The sequence below is a fragment of the Bombina bombina genome, chromosome 1 (genome assembly GCF_027579735.1).
Source record: "Bombina bombina isolate aBomBom1 chromosome 1, aBomBom1.pri, whole genome shotgun sequence".
Classification (NCBI taxonomy): domain Eukaryota; kingdom Metazoa; phylum Chordata; class Amphibia; order Anura; family Bombinatoridae; genus Bombina; species Bombina bombina.
The window spans coordinates 669,350,418-669,367,012 of NC_069499.1; the positions used below are offsets into that span (position 1 = coordinate 669,350,418).

The 16,595-nt window shown below is 35.7% G+C and overlaps 1 protein-coding gene across 1 annotated transcript in view; it reads left to right on the forward strand.

The window, feature by feature from the left end:
* The window catches only part of COL4A5 (collagen type IV alpha 5 chain), a 310,651-nt gene that overhangs the window by 266,229 nt on the left and 27,827 nt on the right, over window positions 1-16,595 (forward strand). The window contains exons 38-41 of the mRNA XM_053699143.1: window positions 3,402-3,482; window positions 8,110-8,208; window positions 8,304-8,354; window positions 8,765-8,950. Coding sequence (XP_053555118.1) covers window positions 3,402-3,482; window positions 8,110-8,208; window positions 8,304-8,354; window positions 8,765-8,950 — 417 coding nt within the window. The remainder of the gene's footprint in view (window positions 1-3,401; window positions 3,483-8,109; window positions 8,209-8,303; window positions 8,355-8,764; window positions 8,951-16,595) is intronic.

Sequence of the window (16,595 nt, forward strand, 5' to 3'; positions counted from 1 at the left end):
ACCAAACCCCCAAATAAAACTCTCACTAAATAAACCTAAGCTAACCATTGCCCTGAAAAGGGCATTTGGATGGGCATTGCCCTTAAAATGGCATTTAGCTCTTTTACAGTGCCCAAACCCTAAGCTAAAAATAAAACCCACCCAATAAACCCTTAAAATACCTAACACTAACCCCCGACGATCCACTTACAGTTTTCGAAGACCGGACATCTATCCTCATCCAAGCGGGCAGAAGTCCTCATCAAAGCTGGCAGAAGTCGTTATCCAAGCGGCAGAAGTCTTCATCGAAGCAGCGAGAAGTCTTCATCCAAGCGGGCAGAAGTCTTCATCCAGATGGCATCTTCTATCTTCATCCATCCGGCGTGGAGCGAGTCCATCTTCAAGACATCCGGCACGGAGCTTCCTTTTCTTCCGATCATCACTGGAAAATGAAGTTCACTTTACGTGGCATCATCCAAGATGGCGTCCCTTACATTCCGATTGGCTGATAGAATTATATCAGCCAATAGGAATTAAAGGAGAAAAAATAGAATAGCCAATAGAATGCAAGCTCAATCCTATTGGCTGATTGGATCAGCCAATAGGATTAAAGCTCAATCCTATTGGCTAATTGGATCAGCCAGTAGGATTTTTTCCCCTTTAATTCCTATTGGCTGATAGAATTCTATCAGCCAATCGGAATGTAAGGGATGCCATCTTGGATGACGTCACTTAACGTGAACTTCATTTTCCAGCGACGATCGGAAGAAGAGGATGCTCCGCGCCGGATGTCTTGAAGATGGACCTGCTCCGCGCCGGATGGATGAAGATAGAAGATGTTGTCTGGATGAAGACTTCTGCCCGCTTGGATGAAGACTTCTGCCCGCTTGGATAAAGACTTCTGGCTGCTTGGATGAAGACTTCTGCCCACTTGGATGAAGACTTCTGCCGGCTTCAATGAGGACTTCTGCAAGCTTGGATGAGGACTTCGCCGGATGGTTGAGGATGGATGTCCGGTCTTCGAAAACTGTAAGTGAATCGTCGGGGGTCAGTGTTAGGTTTTTTTAAGGGTATATTGGGTGGGTTTTATTTTTAGTTTAGGGTTTGGGCACCGTAAAAGAGCTAATTGCCCTTTTAAGGGCAATGCCCATCCAAATGCCATTTTCAGGGCAATGGTTAGCTTAGGTTTATTTAGAAAGAGTTTTATTTGGGGGGTTTGGTTGGGTGGGTGGTGGGTTTTACTTTTGGGGGGTGTTTGTAATTTTTATTGCCAGGTAAAAGAGCTGATATCTTTGGGGCAATGCCCTGCAAAAGGCCCTTTTAAGGGCTATTGGCAGTTTAGTGTAGGCTAGGGGTGTTATTATTTTGGGGGGCTTTTTTATTTTGATAGGGCTATTAGATTAGGAGTAATTCATGTAATTTGGTGTGTTTTTTTTGTAATTTAGATAATTGTATTTGATTAATTTAATTTATTTGATTTGATTGTAATGTTAGGTTTTATTCTAAGGCAGGTTAGGTTTTATTTTACAGGTAATTTGCTTTTATTTTAACTAGGTAGTTAGTTAATAACTATTTACTAATAATCTACCTAGTTAAAATAAATACAAACTTACCTGTGAAATAAAAATAAAACCTAAGATAGCTACAATATAACTATTAGTTATATTGTAGCTCGCTTAGGTTTCTTTTACAGGTAAGTTTGTATTTAGTTTTAAATAGGTATTAATTAGGTAATAATTGTAAGGTTTATTTAGATTTATTTTAATTATATTTACGTTAGGGGGTGTTAGGGTTAGACTTAGGCTTACGTTAGGGTTATGCTTAGGGTTAGGTTTAGGGGTAAATATATTTATTTAGTGTTAGTGATGTTGGAGGCCAGAGGTTTAGGGGTTAATAACTTGAGTATAGTGGCAGCGACATTGGGGGCGGCAGATTAGGGGTTAATAAGTTTAGGTAGGTGGTGGCGATGATAGGGGCAGATTAGGGGTTAATAACCGTAATGTAGGTGGCGGCGATGTTAGGGGCAGATTAGGGGTTAATAACCGTAATGTAGGTTGCGGCGATGTTAGGGGCAGCAGATTAGGGATGTTTAGACGTGGTTTTTATGTTAGGGTGTTAGGTTTAAACATAACTTTTTCTTTCCCCATAGACATCAATGGGGCTGAGTTATGGAGCTTTTGTTTCCGCGATCGCAGGTGTTAGGCTTCTCTTTTGTCAGCTCTCCCCATTGATGTCTATGGGGAAATCATGCATTAGCACGTCAAAGCAGCGCTTGTATTTCGGTGCGATATGGAGCTCAACACCACCATATCGCCCGCACAAGCCTGCTTTTTACAAACTTGTAATAGTAGCGCTATAGGGAGGTGAAATACCTCCGCTTTTGTGGAGGTCGTTAATTTCCCTATAGCGCTCAAAACTCGTAATCTAGAGTGTTATTTAAAACTTTCACCACTACCGTGCACTACATTAAGTGTATCCCCTTTGGGAACACTGTTTTTTGTAAATAACGCTCATATGCATTATACTAGTAGTGCTGATATATGCTTTGTTTGAATATATATATATATATATATATATTTATATATGACATCATCAGCCAATCACAAAATGCATATACGTTTATCCTGTAAATTCTTGCACATTCTAAATAGTAGCTGGTGCCTCAGAAAGTTTGCAAAGATTGCGCACATCTAGATGACTGAAGAGAATTGAAAAGTTGTTTAAAAATTGTGTGCTCTATCTGAATTATAAAACTTTAATTTTGACTTTAGAGTTCCTTTAATGCACATTTTAGAATTTCGTATGCTAATTTTGAAGTGAACTCTTACCATGTGAAACATTGCCACCATTTTTTTACTGTCAGGAGAGTCAGGAGACCTTCAAACCAACCATTTGCATAACTGTGTTTTCATCTAATTGAGTGAAACAAAAATAAAAGTTATGATTAACCTGTGGGAATGGTCAAATGTGCCCTCTGTTATTTATGTTATTTAGGAAAACTTGAGGTATACGTATGTTTCTATCAGAGCTTTTTCTATATCTTGGTATTAAAGGGATAGAGCATATATTTTTAACAGCTTTCCAATTTACTTCAATGATCAATGTTGCTGCATTCTCTTGATATCCTTTGTTGAAGGAGAAACAATACACTACTGGGAGCTAACTGAACACAAGTGAGCAAATAATAAGAGGCACATACGTGAAGCCACCAATCAGCAGCTAGCTCCCAGCTCCTGAGCCTACTTAGGTATGCTTTTCAATAAATTATACTAAGAGAACTATACAAATTAAAAGAAGTAAATTGGAAAGTGGTTTCAATTTGAAAGCTCTATATGAATTATGAAGGAAAAGTTTTGGGTTTCATGATCCTTTAAGTAATTGTGATCTGACTCTTCTCTATCTTTGTTTTGACATTCTTATAGGAAGTCCTGGTCTTCCTGGACCAAAGGGCAATGATGGTCCACCTGGAAATTCTGGCGGTCCCGGCTCTCCAGGCACACGAGGTAAGATTGATCAACACATATAAAAAAATGGAAGTGTAACCAGTATCCAGAGAAATAAAAAACAAATCAAGAAATATGTGAAAATAACTGTAACACATAAAATAAATGAAAAAAGAGAGTTTCTTTAAAGGGGCTCTAAATACAGTAGAAATTAATAATAAACAAGTGCATAATAAAAAGACAATGCATTAGCACAATCTGAATTTCAAATAAGCAGTTGATTTTTCTCTGGCAAATGTATTTATTTCTCCAATTTTCCGGCCCCCTGTATCTTATGAGAGCCTTCAGCCAATCACAGACTATTATACGTATACCCTGTGAGTTTGTGCACATGCTCAGTAGGAGCTGGTGCCTTAGAAAGTGGGTATATTAAAAGACTATTCAAAATTTGATAATATAAATAAATTAGAAAGTTTGTTAAAATTGCTTGCTCTATCTGAATCATTAAAGTTTTTTTTTACTTTAGTGTCCTTTTAAATATCTGCTAAAGGATATGTATCCAACAGAATGTTCCACTTTTCTTCTAATAAGCGACAATTTAGGTCACAGCACATACAAGCCACACATTGTTAGTGTATATCTAAATGACAAGGTATATATATTCAGTGGTCTAAGCTTCCACTCATTGGAGGAATAGTGGAACGGTCTGTTGGATACTTATCCTTTTAGCAGCTATCTTGATTGTATGTGCACATTGTGTCTGAGTTATTTTCAAAAATTAATAATGACCGACATATTTGAATAAAAAAGGAAGAAAACACCAACACACTTCTTTCTCAATATAATTTATTATACCCTTTATTTCTTTTTTTTTTATTTGTTATATTTTATTTCTATTCATGGATGTATATATTTTATTAACATGCTTTATAAGTGAAAAATAGTGGCATTAACCCCTTAATGACCACAATGTACCCTGTATGTCACTGGTCGTTAAGGGTTTTTTCCGGACATAATAGCACAAGTCTAGCAAGAACACACTATTAATGCCCTCCCTCCAGAAGGCTTTGTGGAATAGAGCAGTCTCAACGCTGGTGGCAAGACCACGGTATAAAACAATCAAGTCCCAAAAAAAGGCCAGCGACATACAGGGTACGTCGCTGGTCCTTAAGGGGTTAAATAGACATTAAACCCTAAATTAATGTTAGATAGAATGATGCATTCAAAGAAAAGATTAGTCTGAGACTAACAATGTGATGTATTTTTTAAAGTTTCATTCTATAAAACAATAGAAGCTGCCATGTTGTAACTTAGGTTACCTTCTCTGCTGTGGCCAATTAGGGACAGTTATTAATAAGTCAGATGACTGTGTGGAATATAACAGTGTTCTGCACTTCCATTTCTAACAGGAGCTGAAAAGCTCACAATTTCAGAATGGAATTACAGGAAAAGGGGACAAAATAAAAATTTAAGTATATTGCAGACTTTTATTTATAAATACAATTTATTATTTTTTATTGTCATCTCAGAGTGTTTATTGTCCCTTTAACACCCAAACGTTATAACAAACAACTGAAGAACAAGAATTGCCACCAGGGGGAGCTCAAATTCTATATTAATACATAGATTAAAGGGACACTAAATGTAATTTTTTTTCTTTTATGATTCAGACAGAGCATGCAATTTTAAGCAACTTTCTAATTTACTCCTATTATCAAAAATGCTTGTTCTCTTGCTATCTTTATTTAAAAAACAGGAATGTGATGCATAGGAGCTGGCCCATTTTTGGTTGAGAACCTGGGTTATCCTTGCTTATTGGTAGGTAAATTTCAGCCTCCAATACGCAAATGCTATCCATGGTGCTATACCTAAAATGGGCTGGCTGCTAAGATTTACATTCATGGTTTTCAAATAAAGATAGCAAGAGAACGAAGATAAATTGATAATAGGAGTAAATTAGAAAGTTGCTTAAAATTGCATGCTCTATCTGAATAATGAAAGCAAAAATTTGGGTTCAGTGTCCCTTTGATTATCTGAAAGACCTCTCAGTTGATGTTAAAATGATTAAATTTTACACCATTTTCAGTGTATAAAATAATAAAACTAAATATTATATTCAATTTTTTTATTCATGTAAGCGTATGTCAAACAAAAATCTTATAAACTTTGCAGAAAACTCAGTATTTAATATTTGGTTAAGTACCCTGTTAATTAAATATGTTTTTGCTTTCTCTAATTAGAGCTAATTTAGTGATATAAAGAGAGCATTTTGTTAAATGCCTTAAGCTTTGTAATATTCATTTCATTGAATCTTTATGCAAACTTCAATTATGCAATTAGCTGTCTAGAAAGGGAAATATTTTAACCATATTAAATCAGTTAAAATGTTTATTCCTATAAATATAAATATATTGCTCACCTTTAGGTCGTATGCTGGTATTATCGGTATTGTACAAATATCATTGGTATTATTGGTATTGTCCAAATATCCTTTTGTTTTTCTTCTTTAATCAGCCGTACTTACGGTTTAGAAAAAACTTACCAGCATACGACCTAAAGGTGAGCGATATATTTATATCACATCAAAAACTCACATAAGAGACTACCTGAAATTATATACGTGTATCTGGAGAATAAGATATCCTTTTTTGATACACTTACAATAAGGAAATACACAAGAAATAACAACTGCTACAAAGTAACCACCATAGAATTCAAGCATGACAGACATTCCTAAGAACCAACATATTGCTATTCCCACTAATCAAAGACTATAGTAACATACAAAACCTATGATAAAATATCAACTCACTTGCCCGTTCTGGCAAATCTGTTAATGAACTCTTCAAAATATTGGGAATTTTGATAAAGTACAAACTTCAATTAAGTGTTTATTTTTCAACAAGCAGTAATTGTTTGAAATATTTTCTTACAAATTGTCTTTTAAAAATGAAATATTTTGTTACAAATTATCTTAAAATAAGTTTTTAGAGTGTGTATTCCCTTTTTATAAAGAGTATTTTTTATAAATATCTGTACTACTTAAATTAACTAGCAGACACCGGTGTTGATATACATATACAATTTTAATGTGAGATCTCATCCATTTTTACTATATATTTTATCATTTTGGTGTTTTCAAGTCTAATGTTTTTTAAATAGTTTGTTAATATAATGAATAAATGTACTGTATTTTCTTTCTTAACATACTCTCAGAATGAAATAATTTCCAATTAATTTCCATGACTTAAATAGACATACTACTTTTTTTTTTAATTAAGTGTATGAAATAGCAGCAGTTAAACTTTTTAAATACATTTTTGTAAGGAAGTGTTTAGTGAAAGATGTTTAAATGTAAAGTAAAAGTATCAGGGAGAGCATGATTAACTGGGTCCTAGGACTCTACTGCTCATTGATCAATAGGGACAACTTTCACAGAAAAAGTTGGATTATTTAGCACAGGAAAATCCAATTTCCGGGACAAAATTAATAAAATAAAAATCACTATAATACATGTTGAAACAATTTCTTTTAGGTGGAAAAAATAAACTTTCTGAGTATCATGTTACATTAATGATGTTATAATGCATTTTTTCACAATATTTCGTATTTAGTTAAAAAAATAATTAGATTTTGATACTGTTCAAAAGTGTTTTGCTTTATTTGTTTTTTTGCCTGAAAGACATTGGATCAGTACTCCAAGCTGTCTTGCCTTTTGCAGGATACTTCCAATTCCTTCTCCGTGCCTATATATGTCCTACTCTCACACCTAAAACCTGGTTAGAAATACCCTGCCACACCACAAGGCTGACAGTCACACCCCTGGTCTCCTCTACCCAGCACATAACGCAAAACCCCCAACCTCAGTCCATTCTTACCTGATACTGCATTGCTCAGCCTTGCCCAGATTGCCCCTAACCTCCTAGTTCCAGATAGCAGATTTATGGAATGATCAGTGATTCTCAACTAGGTTATCACATGGGTCAGCAGCCTACTACTGCACTAGTACCATGTGAGGAGTGATGTGACATTTGGTGCTGTACTGTCACATTTCTGCCTGACTGCAGTGTAGCCTTGTGCTGTCTTCCTCTTTATCCCCATTGCACAAGCCATCCATGTGTTGCATGTAGGTAGGATCAGGTGCATGTGATTGGAGCACTATATGGTGGCTGATTTTCACAAACTGCTGCTCTATAGTTCTCGAGGCACGTGCACACTACCTACCTTATTATGTTCATCAACAAAGAATACCATGAGGCCAATTGGATAATTTTTAAAAAAGGATATGATCCTTCTGAATCATGAAAGAAAAAATGGGATTCAGGCTCCTTTAGCAGGTACATAATGCTCCAAAAGTTGTGAGATGCATTATAGATCTAAAATGAGATATTTAGCTTTGGATGCAATCGTTACCTTTTATGATATGAGGTCTCAGACTAGTGCTTCAGACTTACGTAGCTGGATGTTAAAATATGAAGTAATTTGTATTCTTCATGAGAACAAGGCGATTCATTTCTCCATTAAGCCCATCTACCGTGGATATAGCCCCATTACCTAATAATCAGCAGCAGTCACAATATAATTCAGAATGTATTATGTTTTTTTATTAATTCTGTAAACTTATGCTGTATGACCGTATTGATGCTCTCTAGAAAATAACAGATGATCTTTTATATCTTTTCTACAGGGGATGCAGGTCGACCTGGGCCACCCGGGCCTCCAGGTGAGAAGGGCCAACCAGGGCAGGATGGAATCCCTGGGCCTGCTGGATTAAAGGGAGAACCAGGTCCGTTACCACTGTGATTATTGACAAACTTTTTCTAAACATGTTGTGTCCTCTTTGTCATTTAATTTGATTAACTGGGCCTTTCTGTCTTTTAGGTTTACCAGGCTTTGGGTCCCCAGGGTTGCCAGGAATTCCAGGATCCCCAGGTAACAATTCCAATACATTTCATATAATATAATTCATTAATAAAGACAATGCATGGGCAAGTGATTATGTGTCTCATTACATAATATAACTGCAAATGGCTAAAACAGCAATATAGTACAATTCCTAATACACATCTACCACAAACCATGCTACAATGATTAAGAACCAGAGGACATGGTCGGTGAGTCAATCAGTTTTTACCAGCTATGTCTAAGTCAGAAGTGACAATGCATTGTGGCTCCTGGGTAGACCTGTTTTTTACCTCTTTGCGGGAGTTAAACAAATAGTAAGAGCTAAACACTTGTTTCATTGAAAAAAAGTTATATTGTTTTTTAAGCTGTTAAAAACACTGCTGCAAAGAAAATTAAGATGCTATTCCAAAAATGTAAACTTTTTTTTTAACTTCTAGGTTCAAAAGGTGATGCTGGGTACCCTGGTTCCCCAGGAAATCCTGGACTTCAAGGGTTGAAAGGAGATCAAGGATTTCCAGGAGTGCCTGGTTTACAGGGGCCACAAGGACAATCCGGTCCACCAGGACCACGTGTGGAGGGACCTAAAGGAAATCCTGGACCTGTAGGTCCTCCGGGAAGATCAGGTATGGGCAATAAGCACTCAAGGCCAATCAGCACCTAAATAATAATTTTGCTGTCAGCTTGTTAATGAAAAGCTCCTGATCAACTCCTGTCTAAAGAAAAAGAAAAAATCAATCTCACTCTACTTTTATTTGGGTATTATAGACATAGAGCAAATAACTATTTAAATGGAATTGCCATTGAAATCTTTGTTAAAGGGTAGAGTGTCTCTAAAAACATAATTTCCATCTGCTGATTTATGCAGTGAACTCTGCATGACAAGCTAAATGTGATCCCTTTTGTATATATAAAAAAAGGTTTGAATTAATATCTATGTAAACCAATGATAGGATCGTCTTAAGTGGGAATTTAGGTGGAAGAATAACAGCTGACAGCAAAAGTCGGAGCACTTGCGTGGTTAAAATATCTGCATGATATCACTGAAATGAGCTAGCAGCACACAGAGAAATCAACCTCACAGCCTGCAGCAACCAATTACGTTTGTCTGTGGTCACATGGTCAGTGAAAATAGTGGGCACGTGTTTCAACAAATCATTGTCTTTCACACCGTGAAATCAAATCATGGGGAGCACTGAAGCATGAGTAAATTAGGATGTTAGAGTTTTCATATGAACATTTATGTCTGCACTTTATTGACTTCATCCCATTGCATTGGCAGCGGAATCCAGTGGCCATTGTTTTCTGTTCTTCTGTTGAATGTTTGTGTACAGCATCTGCTTGTGTTGGTTATGAGACACTTCTTACAAGGAGATTATTACTGAAAATGTTGTTGGCTAAATAAATGTCCCATCAGGGACCCTTACATTCTAACCTATTACATATCATGTTTTAAACAATACAAATGTTCCATTGGAGGCAATCACAGAATTGTGCAGCTAATTTGCTGAATTCAAGGCGGATGGATTTGCTGAAGTAACTTGACACTTTTATTGAAATGGTTATGTCAAAAAGTTTACTTTGCTTGAAAATTAATTTTCTAGAAATTGGTCTGCTTACTCTGTAATTATCTAGTAAATTAAGGAGCATCTCTTACTTAATTCATAATTGGTTATAATATCGCAATTAAATGATATAGTGCACCTATTGGTGTAATCCGTAAAATTGTGGTTCAGTTAATTCCTGTGTTAAAGGGATACTAAACCCAATTTTTTTCTTTAATGATTCAGATAGAGCATGCAGTTTTAAACAACCTTCTATTTTACTCCTATTGTCAAATTTTCTTTGTTCTCTTGCTAGCTTTTATTTGAAAAGCAGGAATGTAAAGCTTAGGAGTCGGCCCATTTTTGGTTTAGAACTCTAGATAGCGCTTGCTTATTGGTGGATACATTTAGCCACCAATCAGCAATACTACTCAGGTGCTGTACCAAAAATGGGTCGACTCCTAAGCTTTACATTCATGATTTTCAATTAAAGATAGCAAGAGAACGAAGAAAAATTGACAATAGGAGAAAAATTTGAAAGTTGCTTAAAATGACATGCTCTATCTAAATAATGAAAGAAAAATTTGGGGTTAGTATTCCTTTAAGCAGTTGCTAAAATATAGAAGATGCAAGTTCAACAATGCGGGTATTAAATGAGAAACTGCTAGCAAAACTGTGATCAGTCACGCTCTCCTTGTAAGCCTTGTATTTGCTGCATGTATTGTTAAAAAGAAACCTTTGTCTTGTTTACTTGTGCATGGGCTAATGAGGATCAAGCAAACTATTATCAGTGTTTAGTGAAACTCAGCACTTTGTTCTTTGTACCACATGCGGCCAACATGTTTCTTTATTATAATGCACCAGGAAAACGCTCTAAGCACAGCAAATATTGTAATTAGTAACAAATAAGGAAACTAAATAAAAAATGAAATGCTTTCTACAGTTTTTATTAACAGTTAAAGGGACATTATACTGCTGGGTACAACTTCAGTAGCATGGTGACAACTCAACATCCTATTGCTTTTCACGTTCTCTTGTTTTAAAGGGACAGTGTGCTGGAAAATTGTTTTCTCCTTAATGTGGTTTCAATTACTGTATTATACCAGCTACAGAGTTTAAAATGTATTGGAAATTATTCATATTATTTAGAAACATTTTTTTTATCTTGAGGCATGTTTATGTTGCTATGTAGTGTTTTCTATGCGAAGAAGAGACTCCTACATTACAATATAAGGTCTAAAAAAAAACAAAGATTTTGTGTGATTTCTCTCCATGCCAGCAAGGTTTGATCCTTCGGCCCTTAAAGGGACATTAAACCCTTTTTTTTTTCATGATTTAGAAAGAGCGTTTTATTTTAAACAACTTTCTAATTTACTTCCATTATCTAATTTGCTTCATTCTCTTGATATCCTTTGCTGAAAAGCATATCTCGATAGGCACAGTAGTTGCTGATTGGTGACTGAATATAGATGCCTCATGTGATTAGCTCTCCCATGTGCATTGCTATTTCTTCAGCAAAAGATATATAAAGAATGAAGCAAATTAGATAATAGAAGTAAAATGGGATGTTGTTTAAAATTGTATTCTCTACCTGAATCATGAAATAAACATTTTGGGTTTAGAGTCCCTTTAAAGAGAACAATGGAAAATAAAAATTTCAGTATCTCTCTGTCACAGGCACCAACTAGGAGCATTATTTTATCTAGATCTTCTTGTTTACATGGTTTTTATATAACCAGAACTTAAGTTCAGAAATGTCCAGTATGGGTAAGGATACAATAGGCAAAATCATATTTTTCAAATGAGAAAATAAAACTGAATGAGCTATTTGTAAACAAATTAATACACTCCAGTAGGTAAAATGGATAATTGGGAACACAGTGATGAGGAGAAAATATTACACTGTCCCTTTAAAATCTTTACAGAATCCAGTTGGTAAAACCCTGCATCTTCTGGGGGCTGCCATGCCATGCGTAATGTTGCATCCTGTTATAGAAGCAGTGCACTTTCACAGTTCTTTTTAACAGCTTTTTGACATCAATTTATTGTACTTCAGTTTAGCTCTCACATAGTTCTAGATTCCAAATGGCACAATTGCACCAGTGGTAAGGGGTTTATTGCGTCTCTTTGCGAGCATCAGAAGTAACGTGCGTATTACAGGGTGAAAGTAAATGCGTTCCCTTGAGCTAAATTGAATTTAATGCATGTTGGGTTAGCGCAACTTCAGAGTTTTGGTTAATTGTTACGCAAGTTAAAAAAGTTGCATAAAACACATCAAAACTACATTTTACAGTACCGCTACACTCATAATAACACTGCATAATAAAAAATTATTAACCCCTTAAGGACCTGGCATTTCAGACAAAAACTTCCCCAAAAGCCCTAAGCATTTTTAGTATTTTTGCCATCACTACATTTAAACAGAAATAGAGCCTTTTTTATATTTACCTATCAAAACTATATATATTTTTTTTTAGTAGACAACCCAAAGTATTGATCTAGGCCCATTTTGGTATATTTCATGCTACCATTTCACCGCCAAATGAGATCAAATAAAAAAAAATCATTAACTTTTTCACAATTTTAGGTTTCTCACTGAAATTATTTATGAACAGCTTGTGCAATCATGGCACAAATGGTTGTAAATGCTTCTCTGGGATCCCCTTTGTTCAGAAATAGCAGACATATATGGCTTTGGAATTGCTTTTTGATAATTAGAAGGCTGCTAAATGCCACTGCGCACCACACTTGTATTATGCCCAGCAGTGAAAGAGTTAATTAGGTAGCTTGTAGGGATCATTTTAGCTTTAGATTACCCTTCCACCTGAGACATCCCACCCCTGATCCCTCCCTCGCTTTTTTTTTCTGTAGTATAGCGGCCCCACCCCTCCCACCCACCTTCCACCCCCTCCAGCAAAGGGCTTTAACATAGCGAAACATACTTTATGTTTATTTATATGTATACATATGTATTTACAGACATATATACTATACACATATGTATACCAGTATACATATATCAAGTAGCTAAGAACATGTAAAATCATATTTATGCAATATTCATATGTTATAACGTGTTTAACTATATATTAACTATAAATATTTCACATTCCAATGTTCTTCACATAGGGGAATATGTTCTAAGTATTTCTAAATAGATATTCCTATATATATATATATATATATATATATATGTATATATCTATACCTAGTGTATATATAATCATATATACTATATTTTACCAAACAAAATCAGATATTTATAGAAATATTTATTTAAGAATAAATAGAACACATTCTGTGATGTGAAGAACATTTTAGATATTTATGTTTCATGTCTGGTTAACACGTTTGGTTAAATGCGGGTTTGCGAGCGAGTATGAGTATTTTTATCTCACTTTTCGTGCTCCATTGAAGTCTATGGGGGAATATATTAACAGGTTCACAATATATGAAGTTCGACTTTTTGTGTTAGGTTAGCGCTCGTGCACAAACTTTTTACTTTCAACTTCTAATATGCGCTACCCGACACGCTCAAAAAGCTTACTTCTAGCTTCTAACTTCTAACACGCAAGCAGGAACGCTAATTTGCACTCCACTCGTAATCTAGCCTATGATAGAGAGCTGAACCAATATATTTTGCATCCCCCCCAAAGTTATATAATAAATATAAAAAGCCCTCATGGATAATATAAAGAAATGCAATTGCTTCAAAAACATTGTGCAAGCTAAACTGAAGTGCATTATATAGCTTGTCAAAAAAGTCACTGATCTGTGAATGTGCACTGTTTCTGTCAGAGAAAAAGCTCCAAGATGGCGGCGCCCAGTGTGAAGATGCAGAACTTCACTAACTGATACTTGTAAGGGGTTAAAATAGAAGAATGACTTAGAAAAGAGCTGCAAGCACAGGAGGAAAATACAATAGCATGCTAAGTAGTAACCATGCCCAGCAGTTTAATGTCCCTTTAAGAATGAAGTGTATACTTACTTAGTTCATCCATTTTAAAATTGTAAACTGCATTAAAATATTTGCATTTTTCTATGGCACTGATAATCGTTTGGTTTGATTGGGGTATTAAAGTTTCACAAAAAATCGGAATGCAGCCAGCAAAATGTTCTTCTTGATATTGCTAACAATCTTAATATTTTCCTCTCCATTTAACGATGACTGTTGGAATATTGGAATGGATTGTTGAATTGTACTCTCATCCCAGGTCCTGAAGGTCAGCCATGAACTCTTAGATCATTGCATGCATGTAAATGTACTGTGACTTGCCCTTTAAAGGCATATTACTACTTAGAGGAAAACCAATATATTGGAGTTTTGGTATCTTTGCTATCAGTGTTTGTTGCACAACTGTAAGAATTACTTTTTATGTATTTGTTTTTTAAAAGTAAAATTTCTTCCTCGCATTTGCTTTTTGTCACTTTGCTGAAACGTGAAAAAAAAATTCAGATAAAAAATATAAAAAAAAAATCGGAACTAATTATAAAAAACGTTTTTTAAGAATGTATTTTAAAGATGAATGGCATTACATACGACATGATGTTTAAATTGTTGCTGTTAAAGGAAGGAAACTAATATTTCAAAAGCAAGTAGCTGTCAGAATATTGGTACCACAAATGACTACTATGTTGACTGTGTATTTATTAATTAATAGAGCTTATCATTTTGCATTAGAATATTACATTAAAGGGATAGGAAAGTCAATATTAAACTAGTATGATTCAGATAGAGCATGTAATTTTAAGACACTTTACATTCACTTCTAGTTTTAAATGTGCTTCGTTCTCTTTGTATCCCTTGTTGAAAATGAATATGCACTTATCCTACACTAGTGGGAGCTAGCTGCTGATTGGTGCCTGCACACATTTGTCTCTTGTGATTGGCTGACTAGATGTGTTCAGCTAGCTGCCAGTAGTGCAATTCTGTTCCTTCAGCAAATCATAGCAAGATAATGAAGCAAATTTGGTAATAGAAGTAAATTGGAAAGTTGTTTAAAATTGTATTCTCTATCCAAATCATGAAAGAAACTTTGGGGGTTTCCTGTCCCTTTAGGTGATAGTGTGGCTTCCAGAGATAGCTGCGAGGCAGCTGAGGGGGTTAATTCCAGTATAGTGTTGCAGTACCTGACATGCCAAGTTATTTCCCTAGCATTATTGAATTTCAGCTGCAACGTCTTCTATGGTATTGTGCATTTCACACATATGTGTAGATCGTGGGACCGAGCTATTTCAACACATATCTAAAGCTTTGTTCTGCCAGGAATACAGAGGACAAGAGCATTAGCACAGTGAGATTTATAGCAGTAGAATGCTGAGTAACCGCTGCTGGGACACTTACTTCTGTCATCTGACTAGGAAGGCACTATGTTTTCTAGATAAAACTGTAACTCATGCTGTAAATATCAGATTTGTCCTGAGAAATCTGAATCATGGCATGGTGTTCCCGTCTCAGAGTGATTGGGCTTTTGTAATTTCTATAATTAGCTTGGGTAAATTACCTTGTTAATAGGACTGCAAGACACGGTTTCGCCTCATAAAGCAAAATACGTAATTTACTTATAAACAGCTTTTGCTTAAGAGCTCTGAAATAGAGGCAGCATTATATATTCATAAACAATCCAAAGTCGTGTGAGAGTCCTGTGCAAACACTAAGCTTGTAGTATAAACATTATTATTATTACCTCTTTGAGACATTAATACAGGGTATGTTGTGTAGTGATACAATCTTGCAATATTTAACACAAGAAAATTAATATTTAAAAGAATTTAGAAATACATTTTGAAACACTAGAAGGAACATAGACAATTTTGAGTAGCTTGTTCCTTTAAATATACTGCCGACTACATATTGAAGATAAATACCATGTTCAAAAATGATTTAGGGAAACGGCTTGGCATATATATGCTATCTTGTTATTTGAAGTAAAATGTTTTCTGATTTCTATATGAGAATGTTTTATGAGAACATAGCCTAGAGGGATCTCTGTATGAAGTTGTCAGTATAAATGCTATGTGGTATTCATGAGGCTATTTTCTGCACTTGTATATCATTTACAGATACCAGATTAGGAACTAGGCCTTGGTGCGCTGGTTCTGTAAATGTTATCCTAACAACTTGCTACTTGAAGGGACGTTTAGTCAGTTCCTAAAAATAAAACAGCCATCTTTAGTGGTGGATTTAAAGGGACACTAAACCCATTTTTTTTTCTTTAATGATTTTGATAGAGCATGTAATTTTAAAGGGACACTGAACCCAATTTTTTTCTTTTGTGATTCAGATAGAGCATGCAATTTTAAACAACTTTCTAATTTACTCCTAGGGGCATATGTATTAAGCTCTGTATGGAGCTTGATGCCCCGTGTTTCTGGCGAGCCTGCAGGCTCACCAGAAACACCAGTTATGAAGCAGCGGTCACAAAGACCGCTGCTCCATAACCTGTCCGCCTGCTCTGAGCAGGCGGACAGACATCGCCGGGAATCAACCCGATCGAGTACGATCGGGTTGATTGACACCCCCCTGCTGGCGGCCCATTGGCCGCGAGTCTGCAGGGGGCGGCGTTGCACCAGCAGCTCTTGTGAGCTGCTGGTGTAATGCTGAATACGGCGAGCGTATTGCTCGCCGTATTCAGCGAAGTCTGGCGGACCTGATCTGCACTGGCGGATCAGGTCCGCCAGACTTTCATAACTAGAGGCCCTATTATCAATTTTTCTTCGTTCTCTT